The sequence below is a fragment of the Xenopus laevis genome, chromosome 3L (genome assembly GCF_017654675.1).
Source record: "Xenopus laevis strain J_2021 chromosome 3L, Xenopus_laevis_v10.1, whole genome shotgun sequence".
Lineage (NCBI taxonomy): Eukaryota > Metazoa > Chordata > Amphibia > Anura > Pipidae > Xenopus > Xenopus laevis.
The window spans coordinates 67337471-67360089 of record NC_054375.1 but is presented as its reverse complement, the minus strand read 5'-3'; the positions used below and the strand labels follow the sequence as shown (position 1 = coordinate 67360089).

Genomic DNA, 22619 nt, shown 5'->3' with positions numbered 1-22619 from the left:
GCCTAGTTCCTGTGTTCCCTGCCTTGACTCCTGATTCCTGTTCGCACCTGGTTCCTGATTCCTTTCTCTGTGGATTCCCTGGTTTGACCTTCGGCCTGTTATCTCGACCCTGCTTGAACGCTGCCTGCCTTTGACCTTGCCTTCTCTTTGGACCTTGCTTGCCTGCCGCCTGCCCAGACCTTCTCCGCCTGTTTATTGGACTTTGCTTTGCCTTTACCCAGGTTGTATCTTTCAGTTTATACTGTTTATGATATTTCATTCATCTCCATTAAAAACTCCTTTATCATAACATGGCTTTTGCTGTTAAACCTGCAGTAAATGTGTATCACCTGGGTTATCCAGCATATAGGCTCCATTCAACAGCACCCAAACCTGACAGTATAATCAAGCCAGGATCTTAGGGCAGAAACAGGCTTATAAAGGGTCATTAATTGGGAATGGAAGACACATGTGGATAATGAGGCAGGGGAGAAAGAATATATTTCAAGTCTGTCCAGAGCAGTGTCTAACATGAGGACAGAGATCCTCCAGTGGCTCACCCTGGTAATGCAGAGCCTCCCAACAACAGGGACCAGGGTTCGATTCCTGGCTGTTCCTGACATATAGTGTCTTCCACTTCACTGAAGATGTACATTTTTCATTACTGTATATTTTATATCTACTTATTCTGTGTATTCACAGTCTTTTAATGACAAACACATAAATCAGTTTATGCGGTCTGTCTTCCAAATGAATTTGTCTGTATCTTAAAGAAGAGGTTTGTCTGTATAAATAAGTTCCTCCAATATAGTTTTAGGGATCAGTAATAACAAGTTTTCAGTACTCTCACTTGACATATCACTCATTTCTATAAAGAGTGCGCAACATGCAAAAGTCATAGAGGCTTATTGCTAGGCACCAATGTGGACTTACTTGCATGTGTCTCTATAGGTATGGAATCTATTATCCAGAATGCTGGGGACCTGGGGTTTTGGACAGTTTTGGAATTCCATCATCATACTTTAAGTTTATTATTAAAATGTTAAATAAATCCAGTAGGATTGTTTCACCATCAACATGAATTCATGCAGCTTAGCTAGAGATCAAGTAAAAGGTACTGTTTTATTATTACAGAGAAAACATTTTTCCTAAAAATTTGAAATATTTGCTTAAAATGCACTCTATGGGAGAATGCCTTCATGTACCTTAGAAGTTTCTGAATATCTCGTTTGTAGCAATCTGTATTAGCACTTTGCATTCTTTGCACCTACTTTGGTGCTGAAGCAAAATATGTGGCATTCTCTGGAGCAAGGGAGTCCTGTACTTAACAACTGCCTTGACCAAGTGGAAAGAACAGACTACCCTTGTACCCACATCACCTTGCTTCTGTCCACCATCCAAAGTACAAATCAGGGAAAGGCTTTGTACTCATTTATTTAACAGAAATCTTTATTTTCATTATACTTTTATTAAATATTAAATTTTTTGGTCAGAAAGCCCTAAATAAAGTAAAATAAGTCATAAAAGCCACACAATTAAATATGCAATGTTAAGTAGAAATAAGGGAATTATCAAAAGTGCAGGCTATGTTAACTTTATGGGGCATATTTGTCAAAAGGTGAGAGTATAATTAAGTGCCTAAGTGCACCAAACATGCAAGGTGTCTATGTTTGCCCAATAAATACTGCAGTTCTTTTACTTTGCCTGTCCTGTGGGATCTTTGAGTGCCTGCCATTGATTTTCCCTGGTATACCTCCACACTGAGCTGTAGGTTTGGGGCACATCCCACGTATAAACTGGTTAGTCTTTCCACGAACTTGGCTATGTGCCAAGAACATTTAACAAAGACAAAAGGTGAGCTCTCCACAATTAAGCAGAGCCCTCTATTCACATGTTCTCAAACGTCAAGGGGCCGATTCATCAAGCTCAAGTGAAGGATTCGAAGTAAAAAAACTTTGAATTTCTAAGTGTTTTTTGGGCTACTTCGACCATCGAATGGGCTACTTCGACCTTCGACTACGACTACGACTACGAATCGAAGGATTCGAACTAAAAATCGTTCGACTATTCGACCATTCGATAGTCGAAGTACTGCCTCTTTAAAAAAAACTTCGACCCCCTACTTCGGCAGCTAAAAGCTACCGAAGTCAATGTTAGCCTATGGGGAAGGTCCCCATAGGCTTGCCTAAGTTTTTTTGATCGAAGGATATTCCTTCGATCGTTGGATTTAAATCCTTCGAATCGTTCGATTCGGAGGATTTAATCATTCGATCGAAGGAATAATCGAATCCTTCGATATTCGAAGTCGAAGGATTTTAGTTCCTAGTCGAATATCGAGGGTTAATTAACCCTCGATATTCGACCCTTGATGAATCGGCCCCCAAATGTTCTCAAATATTCACCTAAAAACCTACAGGTAAGTGAACATAAAGCTAGATTTCCTCTATGATGAACTGATAGGGCTTCAGTTACCATCATCATTCTCCAATAGGCATTATAAAATATATTTATCAATCTTTTTTTTTCTTTTTACACATGTGGAAAATATCTGTAGTATAAAAAAATGACATGGCCGAGTTAATCTGCCTCGAAGTGTATGTAGTTCAGTTAAAGGTTTTCCATGGAGAATTTTGATTGTGATAAAGTTTGTTCTAAACATAGACTGTTAAATACTTTCTTCAGCTGGATGATGGCTATTTCAAACAGAGCAACTAGCTAAAGTGCAATGCTTTATTAGTACTAATTGTTGTTTTATAAGCTGCACAACTACATCACATTTTGTATTTTACTAAAATATATCATACTACACACACACAATTTATTTTACAAAGGTGAGCAGCCAGTACATATACTATATACGCAGTGACCAAGGTAATACTTTGTTTAAAATAAACAAATTAACTTTAAAGCTGATCCTAAAGGATGTAATGTTTGTGAATTAGTGTAGTGAGATAATATCGTATGAAACAAATGGTTTCATACAAATATCGTATGAAACCATTGTTAGTGCTGAATTGTCAGATACAGGTAGAATTCTATTGTTTCTTCCTGTATATCTGACGATTCAGCTCTACACATGTGTGTTGAAACAAACAATCTTTCTTGGAAAGATCGTAATTGTTACTTCTATGGCCACCTTAAACCAGTACAGGTATAGAATCTCCAATAAAGAAATCTGATATCCAGAAAAGTTCAAATTAGGGGAAGGAAATCTTCCATAGACTCAATTTTGAGGAAAAATGTTGTTTTAATTAATTATTCCCCTTTGTTTGTGTAAGAATAAAACTGTAAATAGTACTTGGTCTTAACTAAGATAGCATCAATCAGTATTAGTTTTAAAACAATCGTATTGGTTTTTAGTTTTAATGTTTAAATGCGTTTAATCAGGTTGAAGGTATACACATTACAGAAAAACTTTGTATCTTGCAAACTGCAGGTCCCAAGCATACTGTATAATAGATCCCAAACCTGAACTTAGAGATCTTAGACCTGCAGTTATGGATTTCATTCATGATCCCAATTTGATTTAAAACGTTGTTCTTAGAGTTCAGTAACAACTGATTACAGGATTCTAAAATGTTATTCTTACCTAATTTTGGTAATGAGTATGGGACTCTGAAGTAATCTTCATAAAATTCTAGGAGTTTCTTTGTGATATTAAGGGCATAATCCCCAGATCCTCTTCTGATGGCATCAGGACGTGCATACAATCTCACCTGTTTGAAGGGAATAAATATATGTCAGCAGGTATAACTAAAAAAATTCCAAAAGAGATACCCAATACAACACTATAGTGGTAATGCATTCAGGAAACATTTGATGTTACAACACTAGTAAGATGGATGTCAGTTAAAATGTAGGCATGGTGTAAAGACATCAAAAACAGAGAGGACGTCATAACTGTAAGTTTATTTCCAATTTATAAATAAATACTTAGCAGAGATGAAAACTGAAACAGCTGTACTTAACTATTAACACTAAACATCTGTATGGTTACAAAGTAGCTTACTACATGAGAGTAAATATAAGCAAATATCATTTGTCAGCAGAATCATATAGGACAAGTAGGTTGCCTACTCAATTTGTTCATCAATTAAAAAGTGTGCTCCAACAAGCCACAGAATATTTGGTCATCTTGTGACCATGTAGCACTTAACCATAAATGAACAAAAATTACACATTATATATAGTGAAGTAACTAGCATGGATTTTAGGTGAGAGTATCTGTTTATCATTAAAAGAATATGTCCTTTTGTCACTTTGTATACAGGGTTTCTTATTTTAATGTGTATTGCCCAGTTCATGTGTATTGCACTTCATGTAACCTATGTCTTTAAAATCAAAATATTGGCATGTCGCTTGTATTGAGAAATAAGCAACATCCATATGAAGTTGTTAGCATATTGTTGCTGAAAATGTTTCTTTTTTCAGAGTTTTAAACTTCAGGCACAAATCCCCAACAGTGGTTTTCTGTGAAGTTCAGGAATAATGTTTTAACATGCTGTTTTATGTAAGGGTGTTTATTTCCTACTGAAATGTGATTCTGTTTTATGGTTTTAAGATTACTGAGCATTTCCTCCACTATTTAAGACTGAAATGGGAAAACATTTCAAAAAGGCAAAACAAAAAAGTGTTTTTAACTTCTGATATAGTGAACTGATATATTCCAAATAGACATTTCTCATTCAGTGAAGAGTTACACAGATGTATGTCCATATTCAGTGCCTAGAGCAGCACCGGACCTCAGAATGTCTCATGTGAATAGAAGTGGGGCTGAATAGAGTGAATGAAATTAAAAAAATTATCAATAATAGTAACAATGTAGCCTCACAGAGCAATAGTTTTCTGGTTGGAGGTGTCATTCGCACCACTTGAAAGCTGGAAATAATAAAAAAAACTATGATAAAATAAAAAAATACCTATTGAAAAGTTACTAAGAGCATTCTATAATATAAGTTTTCAGCAGTGACACAATTATTAGACCAGAGACACCAAAGCTAAGCAAATGCTAATAGTCCCTTTAGAATTTAGCGATGCAGAAGCAAGTGGTGTACCAACTATACTGCAGACCTACCCTCTATTCAAACCATCATTGCAATGGAATAGTGATGATAGATACTATATAAAATAACTTATGTTTTGCCATATTGAGATCAAATTTAGAGAACATTTTTCATTAAAATAGACAAAATCCAAATATATATTCCTCTTTTGTCACTCTTAGCACTCCCAAGTAAAGATTCAACAAAACCTGAAAACAAGCTCTTAGCCCAGTGACAGTGTTAACACAATTCAATAGCTATCATATCTCATGACTTTGTTAGATGATTCCATACCCAAGCATAAAGTAATATGGCAACTATGTACCCTTTAGCATGCTTCCTTAAAATGATCAATGGTAAAATACAACAATTTGTACTTGGTATAGCTCTATTTGCATCACAATATTAAGCATATCCGATGCTATATATCTTACATAATTTTTTGTGAATACAAAATATGGATGGATAACTAAAGATAACTAAAGTTATATAAAATAAAAATAAAGGAATTACAAAAATAAATAGAGAAAAATTATACCAATGTTAAAATACTACCAATTTGTAATAAAGAGAATTCTGAGCACAACAGGCACACCAAGTTTATTCTGAACTGTTTACAATCCAACAAAAATATATGGTTCAATGCTCAGTTCAAAAATGTTAAACTTGTGCCTGTTACAATTTCCTCTCCCTCTCTTTTCCTCTTCTCTTTCTAAAATTTTATCATGAATGATTAGTCAATGTTTAAATTCCCCAAAAATATACATTTCTATGGACATTTTTTGTTTTCTTTTGTTTTCATACTAGTGGAATAAAGAGAACAAATCTTATGCTCTGAAATCTTTTTTCCCCCCCAAGGGCTATGACTATATTTTAGATGTTTCTATCTGGTCTTTGAGACATAAAACCAAATCAACACTGTTCCCCTTTGGCTTTTAGAATATGTACTGGTTTTGTTTAGCTTCTTAATTATGGACACATTTTTCACTTTTTTAATCAGAAAAAACGAACAAATTTCAAAAGTGGACTTATTTAAGATAAAGTTGAAACTCAGACACAGCAAAATATAGTCATTCATATACATTGACACATAATTCAAGTTTAAAGGGCATACTAAGAAATAATAAAAAAAATATTTTTTAAGTAAATTAACTTTGCTTACACTATATAAATTATTTTATTTAAAGATTGTCTTATCTTGGAATTCAGAATCACAGCAAGCAGGCAGCGGTCATTTTGTGAAAACTGTTAAGGCAAGCTTTGCATTATCCCAAAATCTTATTTTAGTGCCAGAATGGGGAACCTTATGCACAGGTCCATGCACTGGCTTCACAATTAGGGGGCAGATGTATGAAGGGTCGAATATCGAGGGTTAATTAACCCTCGATATTCGACTAGGAACTAAAATCCTTCGACTTCGAATATCGAAGTCGAAGGATTTAGCGCAAATCCTACGATCGAACGATCGAAGGATTATTCCTTCGATCGAACGATTAAATCCTTTGAATCGAACGATTCAAAGGATTTTAATCCAACGATCGAAGGAATATCCTTCGATCAAAAAAACTCAAGCAAGCCTATGGGGACCTTCCCCATAGGCTAACATTGACTTCGGTAGCTTTTAGCTGCCGAAGTAGGGGGTCGAAGTTTTTTTTAAAGAGGCAGTACTTCGACTATCGAATGGTCGAATAGTCAAACGATTTTTAGTTCGAATCGTTCAATTCGTAGTCATAGTCATAGTCGAAGGTCGAAGTAGCCCAAAAAACACTTCGAAATTCGAAGTTTTTTTACTTCGAATCCTTCACTCGAGCTTCATGAATCGGCCCCTAGATGTTCAGGAAATACAAATACTGCTGGCTTCTACACAAACTTGCTTATTTCAATTAAAATATTAAATTTTTTGCATTTAATACATCTCAAATATTCATGTTTGGGGAAATTCCAATTCAAATCCATTATTTTTGTTGTGAAAAACTTACATTACATTTTTGTTGATAAATGTTGCTAAATCTGCCCTAAAATGTTATTGAAGTTATTGGGCGTAGTACCAAAGTGCTTTTTTCAATTTTGTTCACTATATATTTATGCCTGGTCAATTTTGTCTCAACTGATAAGTTAAATTATATGGAAACATGTTATAAGCCACCATTTTATGGGTAGCAGATGTCAGCAACAACTGTCCAGAGTGTTGACTAATGAAGACTTAACTAATCCCTTATTAAGTTGACACTTTGACAAGATAGATGGGGCTATAAATGCTACAATGGATCCTCAGTTGGAAAACTGGCTTTAGGAAATGAAGAACAATTAACATGAAAACATTGGATTTTGCCAAAATATACCTGAAGGCTGTGCTATTAGAACTTTCTATTAGGGTTATTAACTGCTTTGCTAGTCTGGGTATTTCCAAGGAAACTGAAATTATGGCTCATTGTTTAAATGAATGATATAAATATGAAACCTTGTGAAGGCTAAATTAGCTAGGAAATCTGTGTATCACCCACAGACAGATGGCCTTGTTAAAAAAAAAAAAAACCTTATGACAACAATACGAACAGTTTGTTAATTTAGAGATTCGTGTGTGTCATTTATTGCATTATTTACTGTTCCAACCTGCATATTTTTCTACACTTTCAGTTATATGTGACAGACAAGAAATACATCAGGCGCTGTTTAGGAATGCATTCCTGATGAAAAATTCTACAAAATCTTCCAATTCACAGTTTGCACAAAGTGACTCAGTTAGCAAACAAGCCAAAGAAAATTCATAGGAAACCCAGATTGATTATTAAAATATGTATGCAAACAAAGCATGATTTTATGCCACAATTACTTGAACAATAACAAGTGGAAATTGCCATGTGGATATATATAATTCAAAACAACTAGATACAGAACCAGAGGGGGTTGAGGATAGAGAAAAGGGAAACAAAAGGGTTTGAGGATACAGAAAAGGGAAACAAGTGTTAGACCATCAATAAAAATGAAAATAATAAAAAAAATTCCAATTTTTGTATTTATATTATTCCAAGAAAATAGAATGAGAGGTTACAGACTTTAATAAGGTATGCAACTAATATGTTGGTTCTTAAGTAAGAATATATTTTCTGCCGATTATACATACAGAACTAGTGATGGGTGAATCTATCCTTTTTCACTTCGCTGAAAAATTCATGAAATGTCGAAAAATTTGCAAAACAGCGAAAAATCTGCGAAACCCATTGAAGTCAACGGGCATCTGAATAATTTTGACGCTCAACAATTCTTATGTGCGCGTCAATTTGACACTCAACAATTTATTTTTTCCCGGCTGTTTTGCAAATTTATTTGCAGGCAGCGAAACACGTAAATTTGCCGCAAATCCATGCCTGCCGAATTTATTCGTACATTACCATACAGAACATTTTCTGTGCATTTCTTGCAGTTATAAAGCTCCAGTTGAATATATCTTGCCAGAATCCTGTTAGTATTTGTAATGAACTTTTGACAATATTTAAAGATTTTTTTTAATGAAACCTGTAGTTTCATGATTCTCCATTTCCATATATAATTGGCCACTTCCTGTTCATGTATCTGGCATTTTTTTTAATTATGATGTTCTTGCCCTCAGTCTAAGAGCTATAGCATAGAGGGCATTTTGAACATTGTTACTTTTCTTGGGAAAAGCAAGAGGCAATATAATGCTGGTAAGTTACTAATAAGTAGTTCTGAAAGGTAATAATAATCTGAATATTTAGTTGTTTTGCAAAAATAATCATTTTCCCTTACCCTAAAACAAATTACTTCGTACCTTGGTTCCTAAACAGAAAGTCTTTGGGGAAAAACAGCCATGCTGTGGCTAAATTGTATTTTTATTATATTCAGTTTTTTTCTATTATATTCTGTCTCTTCATGCTGGTAACTAAACTGATATGCTGTACTAAATTTAGGCACTTTTATATAAAGTGTGTAGTATTAGTGTTTATTAATAGCTATACTGATAAAATGTTTTCATATGTAAATGTGCTCTTTTCTAACTCATTAAACTGTTGCCTCTCCAGTAACTTAGCTAGCACTGCCTGGGCCTGGATGCAGTATGTGCACCCTTGATCCCCTCTAGGGGAGCTACAAGGTAATTTCCATTAAGCAAAGGGAGAGATTTCTTCATAGCTTCAGGCACTAAAATGCAAATCAAGCACAGGTATATCTATAACTATAGGCATACATGCCATTAATATAAGCTGAGAAACACTCTAAAATAATAATAATAAGCATAATCACAACAACAACAACAGTAATCAGATTGTTGCTATAATCTTCTTATTTTGTAAGTAGCAAAGTATACTGTGTACTTGCTAAAAAAAACAAAACAATTCCACTACATGCACTTGAATCAGCGTATTGGTTGAATAAGCACACCATAACTGTATAAGAACCTAAAGCATTTCCAGTTTTTATTTTTATCACAGAAAGCACATTTTGAACCAATGGCCACATTTGTCAGTCTTGGGAAATATAATTATCGTATTGAATTTTTTGAGAAATAGTGAAGCTTGGTTGCTTAACAAGAAAGGAATTATGATAGGCATTTTAAAATACCTTCTGGAGTCACAGGAACAGGATAAAACATATCAGAAATTTGTATGCTCTGATTAATAGTATTGCTTCTTGATACCAATTACTCATTTCAAGCAAAGTATGAAATAATTCCTCTGCATTTTAATGCCAAAGCTATCAGCCAACAGAGTATCTGAACAAAATCAAAACTGGAAATGTGCTGCTGGTGCTTGTAAATAAAAAATAGATGCTGAGCAGTTTAACTAATCAGAAGGTGCACAAACTATCTAATGTCTGAAACTAGGTTTGCTTCTTGTTTACTGAGCTTAGATATCCACATATGATGTTGGGGGTAATACAGAATTTTTAATAACTAGGAATAAAAATGATTTTGTTAAAGAAAAAAGGGACCTATTTTAAAAGGCTCATTCAAATCAGTACAGTACTGATTACTTCAACAAATCCTTTACTTGGATTGGTTGAAGAAATGTAATTCTATTGCAGCATCTAGGGATATAGCAGATACGAATACAAATCCCAACTTTGGTATGAATCATGCACATCACTACATTCTAAGTGTCAGGAGTGCCCAATGGGGCCGTCTCTGTCGGCACCACATCCAAGAAGGGGGCACCCATAGGTGCCACGTGGATATTGTCACACGTGTGGCACAAAATTTGAATCAAAAGGACACAGAGGACAAGGGTTCAATGCCTGATTATAGGTAACGCTGAATAGTGTTCCTGAATGTTCCTAAATTCCTACTTTATCGATTCCTAAATTTCTGCTATGACCCTGGCTACGATTCTTGCTGCCTACCGATTGAACTTTTGCTTGTATCTTGACTATGCCTATGCCTGACAACTTTGCTACCGTGAACTTGTATTTAACTCTACAGTTACCCTCCAGGCCCCTGACATTATAATCGGGCCATAAGCTCCACTGGGGAAGCTTTGTCTGATGTGGAACATAATCTCCACGGCTTGGCGAACCGCATGGAAGCTTACGAAGCTCAGCAAAATCATAAAGTGTTGGAGGCCCTCCTCTCCCAGATGCAGGAAATCCTCCCACAGCAGTTGCTCTGCCTTCGGCGTCCTCCCTGGCTGGTGAGCCCCGCATTCCTCCACCGCCTTGCTATAATGGGGATCCCCAAGACTGCAGAGGTTTTGTGACTCAATGCCTTATCCAGTTTAAGTTTCAACCTTCGTAGTACTCCAGTGAACGAGCCAATGTGGGGTATGTGATGTACAGATTGGAAGGTAAACCACTAGAATAGGCAATGCCTCTTTGGGAAAAGATTTCTCCTCTGATTTCGATGCCAAAGCTTTTCTCCAAGCCTTCCGAATTGTGTTTGACGCCCGGTAGTGTTGCGAATGCCTTTTCACGACTCCTACAGATTCGGCAGAGTAATCGCAGTGCCAGTGAGTATGTTATTGACTTTAGAACCCTGATGGCCAAAACCAACTGGAACAACAAGGCTTATGGAGCCGTCTTCCTCAAGACTTATCAAGCAGATTTAAAGACAACTTCATCTCCAGGATCTTCCTGAACAATTGGACGATCTGGTTGCTCTTGCCATCAAGGTAGACACCTGACTCATCTATCTGATAGCAGAAGATTCCAGCCTGTTCTGGCACCAAGATTTCAAAGACCACTCCTCCCTGTCCCTGTTCCTTCTGCTCCACCTCCTTTTGGTCCTTCAGAGGAACCAATGCAGATCGGATGGGCTCATATTTCCAAACAAGAGCAACTTCGGAGATGCTCAGTTAGACTGTGCCTATATTGTGGCAGCAAAGCCCATTTTGTCAACAACTGTCCCTGACAGTTCCACGCCTAGGTAGTATTGACGAGTCTTATCTGGGTGGCGTAGAACCTGCTCCCCACAATAACTCTTTCTTTTGCCTTTACAGATTTTGATAGCTTTTAAGACAGTTAAAGTCTCTGCCTTTCTGGATTCCAGGGGGTTCAGGGAACTTCAAGGATACTGCCTTTTCATGTCAATATTGTGTCAATATTGACAGCATGTAACAGAAGAGAACTTGAAGAGATAGAGCCGGCAGCAGGGGAGAAATTGCGTTCACAACAAAGACATGCGCATGCACCGAAGGGAATTTCTTTGTAATGCGCATGAGTTACAGTCTTGGTCTTGCTGGGAACTTGGTGCATTATGGGTAACTCACCTTCTGTACTGCAAGCATTGGTAAAATCGTCGACTACAGATCTTTTAACCTGAGGCATGCATCACAGAGATTTCTGCACCGATAATCTGTATAGAGGTAAACCTTTTCCTGAACTGCCTATTATATTTAGCCTTTCCTTTTCCTTTAAAAGCATTAACAGAATCAGCCATCACAACATCACCCGGCAGTGCATTCCACAACCTCACTGTCCTGACTGTGAAGAACCACCTACGTTGCTTCAAATGAAAGTTCTTTTCTTCTAGTCTGAAGGGGTGGCCTCTGGTGCGCTGATCCTCTTTATGGCTAAAATGTTCCCTGCTATTTGTCTATAATTTCCTCTAATGTACTTGTAAAGTGTAATCATGTCCCCTCGCAAACGCCTTTTTTTTCCAGAGAAAACAACCCCCAAACCGTGACGCTCTACCCTCATAATTTAAGTCTTACATCCCTCTAACCAGTATCTCTCCAGCTCATTTATATCCCTCTTAAGGACTGGAGTTCAAAACTATACTGCATACTCCAGGTGAGGCCATACCATGGACCTATAAAGAGGCACAATTATGTTTTAATCCCTTGAGTTAATGCCCTTTTTTATGCAAGACAGAATTTTTTTTGCTTTAGTAGCCACAGAATGACACTGCCCAGAATTAGACAACTTGTTATCTACAAAAAACCCTAGATCCTTCTCCCAACACACTGCCATTTAGTGTATAACTTGCATTTATATTATTTTTGCCAGGCCCTAGACACTGTGCATATTGTACTGTATTTCTTGCATATCATGAATGGCACTAGAGGTGCAAGGAAGCCCACATTTTTTTGTGGCAATTTTTACAGTGATCCAAGTGGAAGCAAAGCATCTCTGATTCTATTGGATGTGTATCAAGGGGAACTGCATGTTTTAAATGTGTTCTTTCTTAGCGCTCTCAACAGGAAAAATCATTATTCATATTATGTGATTTTTATCTCATTAATTTTGTTTTAGGTAGTGCAAATGATTTAGTATAGGCAAAGTAAATCTAACTTCTAGAAGATTTTAACTGTTTATACCTTTCTATGTATAAATGTGGATCTCCTTAAAGTATAAATCATATTAGAAAGGAAAATTATCCATTTGAATTATTATATATGGCAGTTGTGTCTATCTTTTGTTTTAGAAATGCATTGTATTTGCTATCAGCTCTGGTGTCTGCAGATATGTTGTTTTCTAAACAAAGTTGCCCTGGCACTGTGTTTAATTGAATTTCACATAATATGCAAAAGTTTGCATTCAGGCCTGTGGCACACTCAGTGCTCTCTGCCACTTGCCACTGCTTCCAATTTAAATAATGGAAAACTTCTTCCTATGGCATTTGATGGTGGTCACAACAACTGGAATGCTTGATTCTTGGATGGGTATTCAAATTATGGAGTGTTCATTAGCACTTCAAATTAAGAAAAAAGATACTATACATATTATGTGGAAATTATCCCAAACTGAGCTGTATATGTAAATGTATTTAGAGTGGTGGTGAAATTATATTTCAGTGCCATACCAATAGCACAAAAATGTGTGTAATGCTTACGATTCTGGGTTGCTTATAATATATATTTTTTGTGTGGATGGATTTAAGTTGTATGTTATATTCTTACTTCAACTTTATCATTAACCAACCATGAACTTCTAAAATTGCTTCTTTAAAGAATTAGCATCAAGTATAAAAACATTAAAAAGGATATTTGCTCTGGGCAAATATTGATCGAAATCCATCTTTTGATAAATGAATTTGAGCATTTTTGCAGCATGTGTAGCTTGATAAATGTATTTCACAGCAATGCCATGTCAGTATACAAACACTGTGTAAATAAATCAAAATTGGACTTCTGTGCTAATTTATCGTAGATTTAACAGTTACAGCTTAAACGTTAGGGAGGTTTAACATATTAGCCTTAGTGTTAAAAGAAGCATTGGGTGCACTTTATAGATTGTGGTTCAGGCCCATTCAGGTCTTTCGTAAAAAAAAAAAACACCTCTATATTTGATTAATTTCCCATTTGCCCTGGGCATAAGTACTCTTTGTAAATCTACAATATTGTGCATGTGCTTGGCCAGAATGGCAAAGGGTATACTTATGAATGGAACAAAAATTAAGCTGTAATGCCAGTGCCCAGGGTCAATGCTATTTTAATGAAAGACAAGTACTGGAACATACGGCTAGGTGGCTGATTTAAGAATGCTCAAGCCTTAGGGTATCTTCATTTGAGCACCTCGGCTTTGTGACAATAAGTTTTTTTCCAAATAATAAAAAGCTTGGCACCTAAAACTTGCTGAGCTTTTTATTTTATTGTTGGTGAGCACTGGAAAAAAATCAAATCGAACAGCTTTGATCCACTGAGTAAACCATCAAAATCTGCTTGTATATGGAAAGACATTAAATAGATAGAAAATCTTGCATAGGCTATGTTATAGATTGTGATAGTAGAGGGAACTTTTAGTCTAGTAAACCAGACTTTTAAATTAAGTAAAGGGTTTCAAGGGGTGAAAAATGTAAGTCCTTGTTTGTACATCCCATTCCTAATAAACAAGTAACCAATGTACAGTATAAAGAGGCAGTATATGCTCAGGATATATTCTGTGCTAATAACTGACAACATGCAGACTGTATTGTCAAAGAGTTACTGATTTGATTTCTTTATGATTTTTATGGAAATGTTTTATGCAATACAGATTGTATTTCTCTTCTTACACTTGTCCTGCTTTGTCATTTTCTAGCAAGACTGAAAGGCATGCTCCATATTAGTATGCAATACATCTGAACATATAGATTTCGGCAACATGATGGATTTCAAACATCTGCAGCAAAGACCTTACTAAACAAAAACTTTGAAGTAGATCAGTTTTACTTGAATTTAGTTTTGGGTTCACACAGGTTTACCTTCAAATTAAAACAAATCTAGGTAGCAAGTTTGAAAATGTAATAACTTACTGGATGTGACCATGTAAAAAACTAGTTTATTTCTGACAGCCTTGACTTTGTTTTATTTGGATCAGTGATTTCTCACATCTTAGAGGTTTGTAAAGGCTTTTTCTGCAATTACCACCTGCAATATGAGCCCAATACAATTCAGAGTGTTCTGTTGAAGCTACAATTATAAAATATTTTCCTTACAGTGAAAAGGATTGGTTGCAAATCATTTAATAGATAAATGCAAGACAAAATTTCTCAGTGAAGTCGAGTCACAAGCAGGCCCAGATTTCTGGAAAGGCCACAAAGGCCCGGGCCTAGGGTGGCAAAATTTTAAGGGGCGGCATGCTGCCCCAACCACACCTGCATTGATTTGGAAGCAATCGGGATACACAGGAGATACAATGCTTTTTAAAATTTCCTGTGCACCAATCAACCAGTAATCCGGACCTGATGCTGAAAATTCGCGCATGTACTCAAAGGAAAGGGAGGGGATGGGGGCGATGGATGGCAGTGGGCCTAGGGGCGTCTAATATGTAAATCTGGCCCTGGTCACAAGCAAGTTGCTCTTCTCTATGCTGATTCTACTCATTTACACATTTATGACAACCCAGCCTCTTTACTGTACATGTTTAGAAAGGCTCATAAAACCCAGCAGTTGTTGTGAGTTCATTCGAGGTGTAAGACAGGGAGCACTGCAAAGGTAACATTGACCCACTACCATTTAGCAATGACAAAACAGCTGTGAGGTCAAAACAAACACCAGAGAATTTCCTTATACAGCACATGTGGGGCGAAAGGAACACAATGAGATGAGTGAAGGTGTCAATTTTGTAATTCCTTTTTTGAATTTAAGACAAGCTGAGCATCCTTCTCTGCACATAGTCAAAATGCAAGGTAGCGCCCTTGGAGATATGACTTTGTTTGCCCTAAATGCTGACAGCTAGAATTGTTTAAGTGATTCTTACATTTTAAAGAATCAGAACATATTTTAGGAGAAAGAACCCCCAATGTTTGTTTAATATTTTCTTTAAGCACGAAAATCCTGATTGGATCATAATTGCTCTTTGATGGCATTATCATTAATCTGTAATTATTCTTCCTGTGTTTTCCTTCAAATGATTGCAAACAGAGCATTTTCTGGTGTTTTGTCTCTGTAACTTTTTCAAGTTGACAAATACAAATAATTTATTTAAAAAAAAAATAATATTGGTTTCTAGACATGGTTTCTCAACCACACTTTACTAGCGTCATTTTTACCAGCATAATTTAACATACTAAGCAACATCAAGGTTGTATCCTTAAAGGAATAAAGTATCCCCTTTTTTGACATGAAATAATTCAGTATCTAAATAAATTATTATTTTTCTACCCAGACATAAATGATTCCACAGATTGTAAGGAAGCCTTGTTACTCATAAGAACCATTTCCTAACCCCCCTCACAGTATCACATTCTTACACTGTTCCATTGTGAAGTGCAGGATTCTGGGATTTAAAGTGCCTCTGCTTTAACACAGATTCCACAGTTTCTCTGAAAAGCAGAGGAACCTCATGTCCTAGAATCCTTCACTTTACAATAGAACAAAGTGAGGGAAAGGTTGCATGACACGGTGAGCCTAAGAAGGGTGGCGAAATCATGGTTTCCTTTAAATCTTTGGAATCAGGTATAATATTAATATTTATTTTTGGAAGTTCAGAAAGTGTTTATGAACTTTTTCTAGCTAAGCCCCTTCAAAGCAATATTGCTCTGTGAAATTTTTTCCCAGCTCTCTAGAACCAATACCTATATTAAAATAGAAAAGAAACAGAACGCTCTCTGTGAGAATCCAATAAAAACTGATCCATTACTTTGTTGGCCTAACAAATGAGGAACTGTAAAGAGGGTCTGAATAAAAAAAATTCTTCCTATTTACATGCTGCCATTAAAACTAAAAGTATAAGATAATAGATACAGTATGTTATTGCGCTATGCCTGTTCTATGCTATGCTAAGTCTTCACAAAATGGACAAAACATAAATCTGCTTTAGTCTGCCTTATTGTATTCACTTTTAGCTAGAACGCCACCATATAATGGTACATTAATCTCCCTTTAGCACAGTGACACCAGTACAAGCCCAATATTGTTCAGTTACCCCCACAATGTATCAGCAATATCCTATGTTGAATTGTCAGAATTTTTGATGAAAATTGAGTGGGAAGTTCAAATTGCTGCCACCTGCTCTGCTGCTTCTGCACCACCAATATTGTTAACCCTGGACATGCTGGAATACTGTACAAACCCAATAAATTGAGGATACACAGGAGTCCCAGAAACAGATTAACTGATAATATGTCTCTTCTGAATAACTGCAAGGTTGAACAAGGTTGAGCACTCACAAGGTGAAAGAATTGTCAAGCACTGAATACCTAAATGTACTGTACAATAATTTTCAGAGCAATGAGATTTATTGAAGAACAGAAGGAACAAATGCAATAATACTCAGTTTCAATGCTCCGTATCCTTCATAGGTAACAGATGAAGTCATGCTAGGGATGCTTTAAACAATAGATTAGTTAAGTTTGATAAAGTTCACAGACTGTTTTTCAACAGTCATTTAGGATGTTAAAATTTGCTCACCTTTATTAAAATTTGGTAAATACAACATATAATTATAATATAATTAATTATTTTCTTTTCACGAAAATAAGAAACTTTCTACATAAGCAGTTAAAATGTTCTACTATTTCTGAAATAATATGGACCTGCAGCAGTCTGTCTCTCTTTATTTTCTCCATGCAGAAGTTAAAGTCAGACTTTGATTGACAGCTAGGTCTAATACATTTATTGGGAGGGGGAGTCCCTTTGCCTGGAGGAAGAAATAAAATAACCACTTGGGGTACAAATCCTGCATCCTGCTTGGGGGAATCTCCCCCAAAAGATGTATTAGATCTACCAAAATGAATTTCAACAGTTAACAACACTGTTTCAAATTAAATACATCTATTTGCAAAAATAATATTTATCTAGCTTCGATTTGAACAGATAAAAAATGAAAAAAAAAGGCTCTATCTGAAACTTTCTCCATCTGAACACTGTTTAACCACATAAGGGGAATATTTATCAAAGGTCAAGTTGATTTTTACCTAAAAATAGTTTCAAGAGTATTTTCAGTCAAAACTCGAATTCTTGGGTTAAAAAAACCCTACAATTTTTTTTTCAAAAAAAATAATCTTTGAAGATGTATTATTCCCCAAACATGGAAATAGTTTGTGTCCAAAAATAGTCCAGCTAAAACCTATCGAGGTCATGTAGAAGTCAATGGCAGAGGTCCTTTCAGCCATTTGAAGTTGTTTGCAGCCTTCGTGATGTTTGGGTTTTTCCGTGGATTCCACTCAAAACTCAATTAAATTAAATGATTTTCACCGAAAACTAAAACTAATTCAATTTTGGGGTTTTTCACCCTAAATTCACTGATTCAAATTTTTTCAATAAATTAGAAACCATTCGAGTTGTGAGTTCATTTGAGGTGTAAAACATCTCACAAACCTCTAAATAACTATATATATATATATATATATATATATATATATATATATATATATATATATGTATAGATATATATATAGATATATATATATTATGAAGGCTAAAAGCTTTGCTAAAAAAATGCATAATGTATACAGTAAATGACAGTTGTATAAACATATTAAATATATTTTTGTATAAACCAACTTCATTCAGCAAGATGCACAGGAGGGTAATAATTGACCATAACTGACCATTGCTGGATGCTAAATCTCTAAATTACAATTAATAAACTGTCCATCCTACTAATAGTTAATATGAAATAAATGTTTGTCTGAATAAGCATTTTGTTCAAAATTGCTTTAAAAGAAATCATTCTAATCTTTTAAGGCTGCCATAAATGCATTATTCTAAAAAATTGAAATAATATAAAAGTCTGTTTAAATTAGAACAATATTAAACAAAATTTAAATAGGCAATACTGACAGCTATAATTTTGTTCAATTATTTTTTAATTCATCTTTATTGTCAGATTGAGAGATTGAATATAAAGATTACAGCAAACGAGAGACCAGCTCAATAGAGGACTATCAATTCTCAACAAAAGCCACACACTCTATTCACTGACAGTTGTATTCACCTGTAAAAAGAACTCTCATAGAGTAGTCATACTAATATAATCCTGCCAATGGCATTATTCTTTAAGGAAAAAAGTGATAAAAAAGAGATTACTCCTATTGTAACTTTTGTATAAGGTATTGAATTGGGCACAGTCAAAAGCATTCCCTATGAATGCCCTTGTATAGCCCTACTTTGATTCTACTGCTTTTGGGTAACCTGACATCACATTATTTCTTTCAGTTGTTTCCAATGACATGGTAACTATTGTCTTTTCCATAAAAAAATTGTATATGCCATATTTTTCTACTATTCTACAATGATTCCAAACAATAGTCTCAAGGCACTTTCCATTCTTTATCAAATGAAGATTTATATAAAATTTAAAGGTAGATTTTGCCTTTTTAAAGGAGACATACTGTATACCCACACAACTTGTTCAGAGTATACATCTGAGCACTTTTACCTATTTTTTTCCATGATATCAGAAGTTTTTACACTGTTTTGATAAATAGGCCTCTAAGTTATTCATGGATTTATCATGTGAAAACTCATGAATGAGATTAAATTAGAGTTTTTTTCCCATAGACTTCAACACAATTTTCATTTGATAAACAGTGAGATAAGGTTTTCTGAAATGAATTACACTCAAATTGAATATAAGTTTTCACTTGATAAACCTTTTTCTCTCTGAATTGATTCTTGGCCATTATGTGAATATCCTTTTGTGGGAATCACTATTTCAGTTGATCTCTATTTTATTGAAGTATTAATTCAATTAATATTAAATAAAAATATTTGCAGACATCTGGTACTAAAAGACTTTAAACTTTAAGGGGCCGATTCATGAAGCTCGAGTGAAGGATTCGAATTAAAAAAACTTCGAATTTCGAAGTGTTTTTTGGGCTACTTCGACCATCGAATGGGCTACTTCGACCTTCGACTACGACTACGAATCGAACGATTCGAACTAAAAATCGTTCGACTATTCGACCATTCGATAGTCGAAGTACTGTCTCTTTAATAAAAACTTCGACCCCCTACTTCGGCAGCTAAAAGCTACCGAAGTCAATGTTGCCTGAGATTTTTTGATCGAAGGATATTCCTTCGATCGTTGGATTAAAATCCTTCGAATGGTTCGATTCGAAGGATTTAATCGTTCGATCGATGGAATAATCCTTCGATCGTTCGATCGCAGGATTTGCGCTAAATCGTTCGACTTCGATATTCGAAGTCGAACGATTTTAGTTCCTAGTCGAATATCGAGGGTTAATTAACCCTCGATATTCAACCCTTCATACATCTGCCCCTATGTATAAATTAATTCATTCTTCCTATACATTTGAACATAAATAATTTGGCCAGCAGTAATCGTTTAACTGTTTTTTATGTTATCATTTGTTGCTATATATTTTTCTTATTCCAGCTCATAACAATGTAACCTGAATTTTTGTAGCAAATTTCCATGTTTCGCTGTCAGCAAAAATTTGCTGGTGAAAAATCTGCCACAATGAAAAAAAATTGTTGCGCGGCAGAATAGTCGCCCATTGACTTTCAAAAGTCACTTCAAAATTGTTGCACATCAAAATTATATTCACACCATTGACTTCAATGTGTTTCACGAATTTTTCACCGCTTAGCAAATTCTTTATTAAATTCACTAATTTGTCAGCGAATCGAAATTGCACCAATTCGCCCATCACTACTGGCCACATTTACAAGGTTCAATTTTTCCATTTGTGCTTTTGGCTCGTAAATTACCTAAAAGATATACTGTATGTGAATGAGTGCCTGAATTACAATTTTTAGTAACAGATGTACTAATTTATTTCATATGCAAATTATTCAGACTGCTTCTTCACACACATAAGCCAGATGGAAAATATTTAAAGAAAATATTGTTGTTCTACTTTTAGTTCTTTCTGTACTTCAACAGTGTCAAAAAAGAATTCTTGGCTTGTTAATGAAAAATACAAAAAAATATATTTCTAAGAGAAATATTCTCTGGGAAACTGGAAGTTGGGACTTGCAATTTTATAAAAGCTCAGATTACTTATTATCTAACTATGTTTCAGGCATGTCACCCTCTAAAAGATTCAAGGGGCTCAGTCATTTGAATCCCTGTCTTAGGCCAAATGTTAAACATCTTAAAACATAGGTGCATATAGTAAAAATGAAGCCTTCCCATGAGCAATGTAACAGCAAGAGCTGCAGAAATACATACTACAAACCAGTTAGCAATTAGCTTTTCATGTTGAATGAAGTTGATTGTTAAAATTTAATTATTGACCTACTAATATTTTATATTTCCTTAAGAGGAAAGTTCTAAGTACAGGTATGAGATATTTTATCCAAAATGTTTGAGACATGGTAATTTGGAGCACCATGCCTTAAGGCTACGTAAAAATATTTAAACATCAAATATGATTGTTTTGCCACCAATATGTATTAATTCAGTTTAGCTACTGTACCATCAAGTACAAGAACATACAGTATCATTACAGAGTTAAGCTCATCCCCAAAAAAACAACATCATCATAAGTGATTAAAGAAGCTTTCCACATATAAGATCCTTCACCTAAACAAAAAGGTATAGCAATTTATTGTATGACACACAGCAGATTAAACCAGGGAAGCACAATCTTAACAACAGGAGTCCTGGGAAAGAAAGTCATGTGTTGCTTCAATTTTTTGGAATATCAAAGAGGGTGCAGAGTTAATGCTTTATCGAAATTAAATAGGCTGATTGTGACTCTCTAGATACAGATTGGAAGTTTGTGCTGTGAAAGCTGGTAAGCTACCAATATCTCGGGCACATCTGACTGTTTCGTTTTGCCAAAAATTTGCAAAAAGGCAAAAATTTGCAAAAATGCATTGAAATCAATAGAAGTAATTTTTTTGTTTGATTTTTGATGCGTGACAAATTCTTTCACTAATTGGAGTCTACTTGGCGAAAAACTTTGCTCATCACTAGTTACCAAACTTTTTGGTATCAGATTGAAAAATAATTATTAGTATGTTTTATACCAAACTTGTTGTGTAGTGCAAACTATGCATAATAAAGGATGTTCTTTGGTTTCCAGCTGCAGTGAATTTGGACAGATTCTTAAATTCATTAAAAATGAATTTCAAATATCCCCATAGACTTCTAGTTGTCATGAGATAGGTTACTTTTTGTTGCGGCACAGTTCTATATTGCAAAGGGTTTCAGGGTAGGGCTTTGGCAGAACCATCAACATTGTGATTTTTGACCCAGCAAAGAACATGGTGCCTTGGAGGTTTGGTATTCTGGCACTGTCCTATGATGTCATGAAGGGAATTGTTAGTACAGTACAGTATATCAGACTGGGATATGAACTTAGCAATTACTGTGATAAAGCATTTCCTTGTCCTTAACCAATCAGGGCAAATTTATTAAAACTCAGTAGTGAAGTGTAATGTGTAAATCAGAACTAATAATACTGATAATAAATCTAACCCCCTTGTTATACAAATTTAAGATTAATATAAAATGTTTTAAATCAAGTCATGTTTAATAGTATGTTTTGATCAACAATAGCTTAGAGAGCTGAGTGTAGACGTGATAAATAGCTAGATAAACTTTCCACACACATATTATTTAATATCTCCTTTGAACGGTGCTTCTCAATGCTCTTCCATCATACATATGTCACTGACATCAACTTTTGTTATACACAATTTGTTCACCAAAGTGACAAAGAAGGTTGCAATCTGCCTCAGAGAGTGTATAGAAATAACCTTTTTCTTTTTGTAATAATGTGGCCATATTTATGGAGTTCTCTATAAAAGC

General features: G+C 35.1%; 1 protein-coding gene across 1 annotated transcript in view; it reads right to left on the bottom strand.

The window, feature by feature from the left end:
- Positions 1-22619, bottom strand: part of trhde.L (thyrotropin releasing hormone degrading enzyme L homeolog) — a 313341-nt gene that overhangs the window by 187252 nt on the left and 103470 nt on the right. The window contains exon 3 of the mRNA XM_018241799.2: positions 3569-3695. Within this exon, the coding sequence (XP_018097288.1) occupies positions 3569-3695 (127 nt within the window). The remainder of the gene's footprint in view (positions 1-3568; positions 3696-22619) is intronic.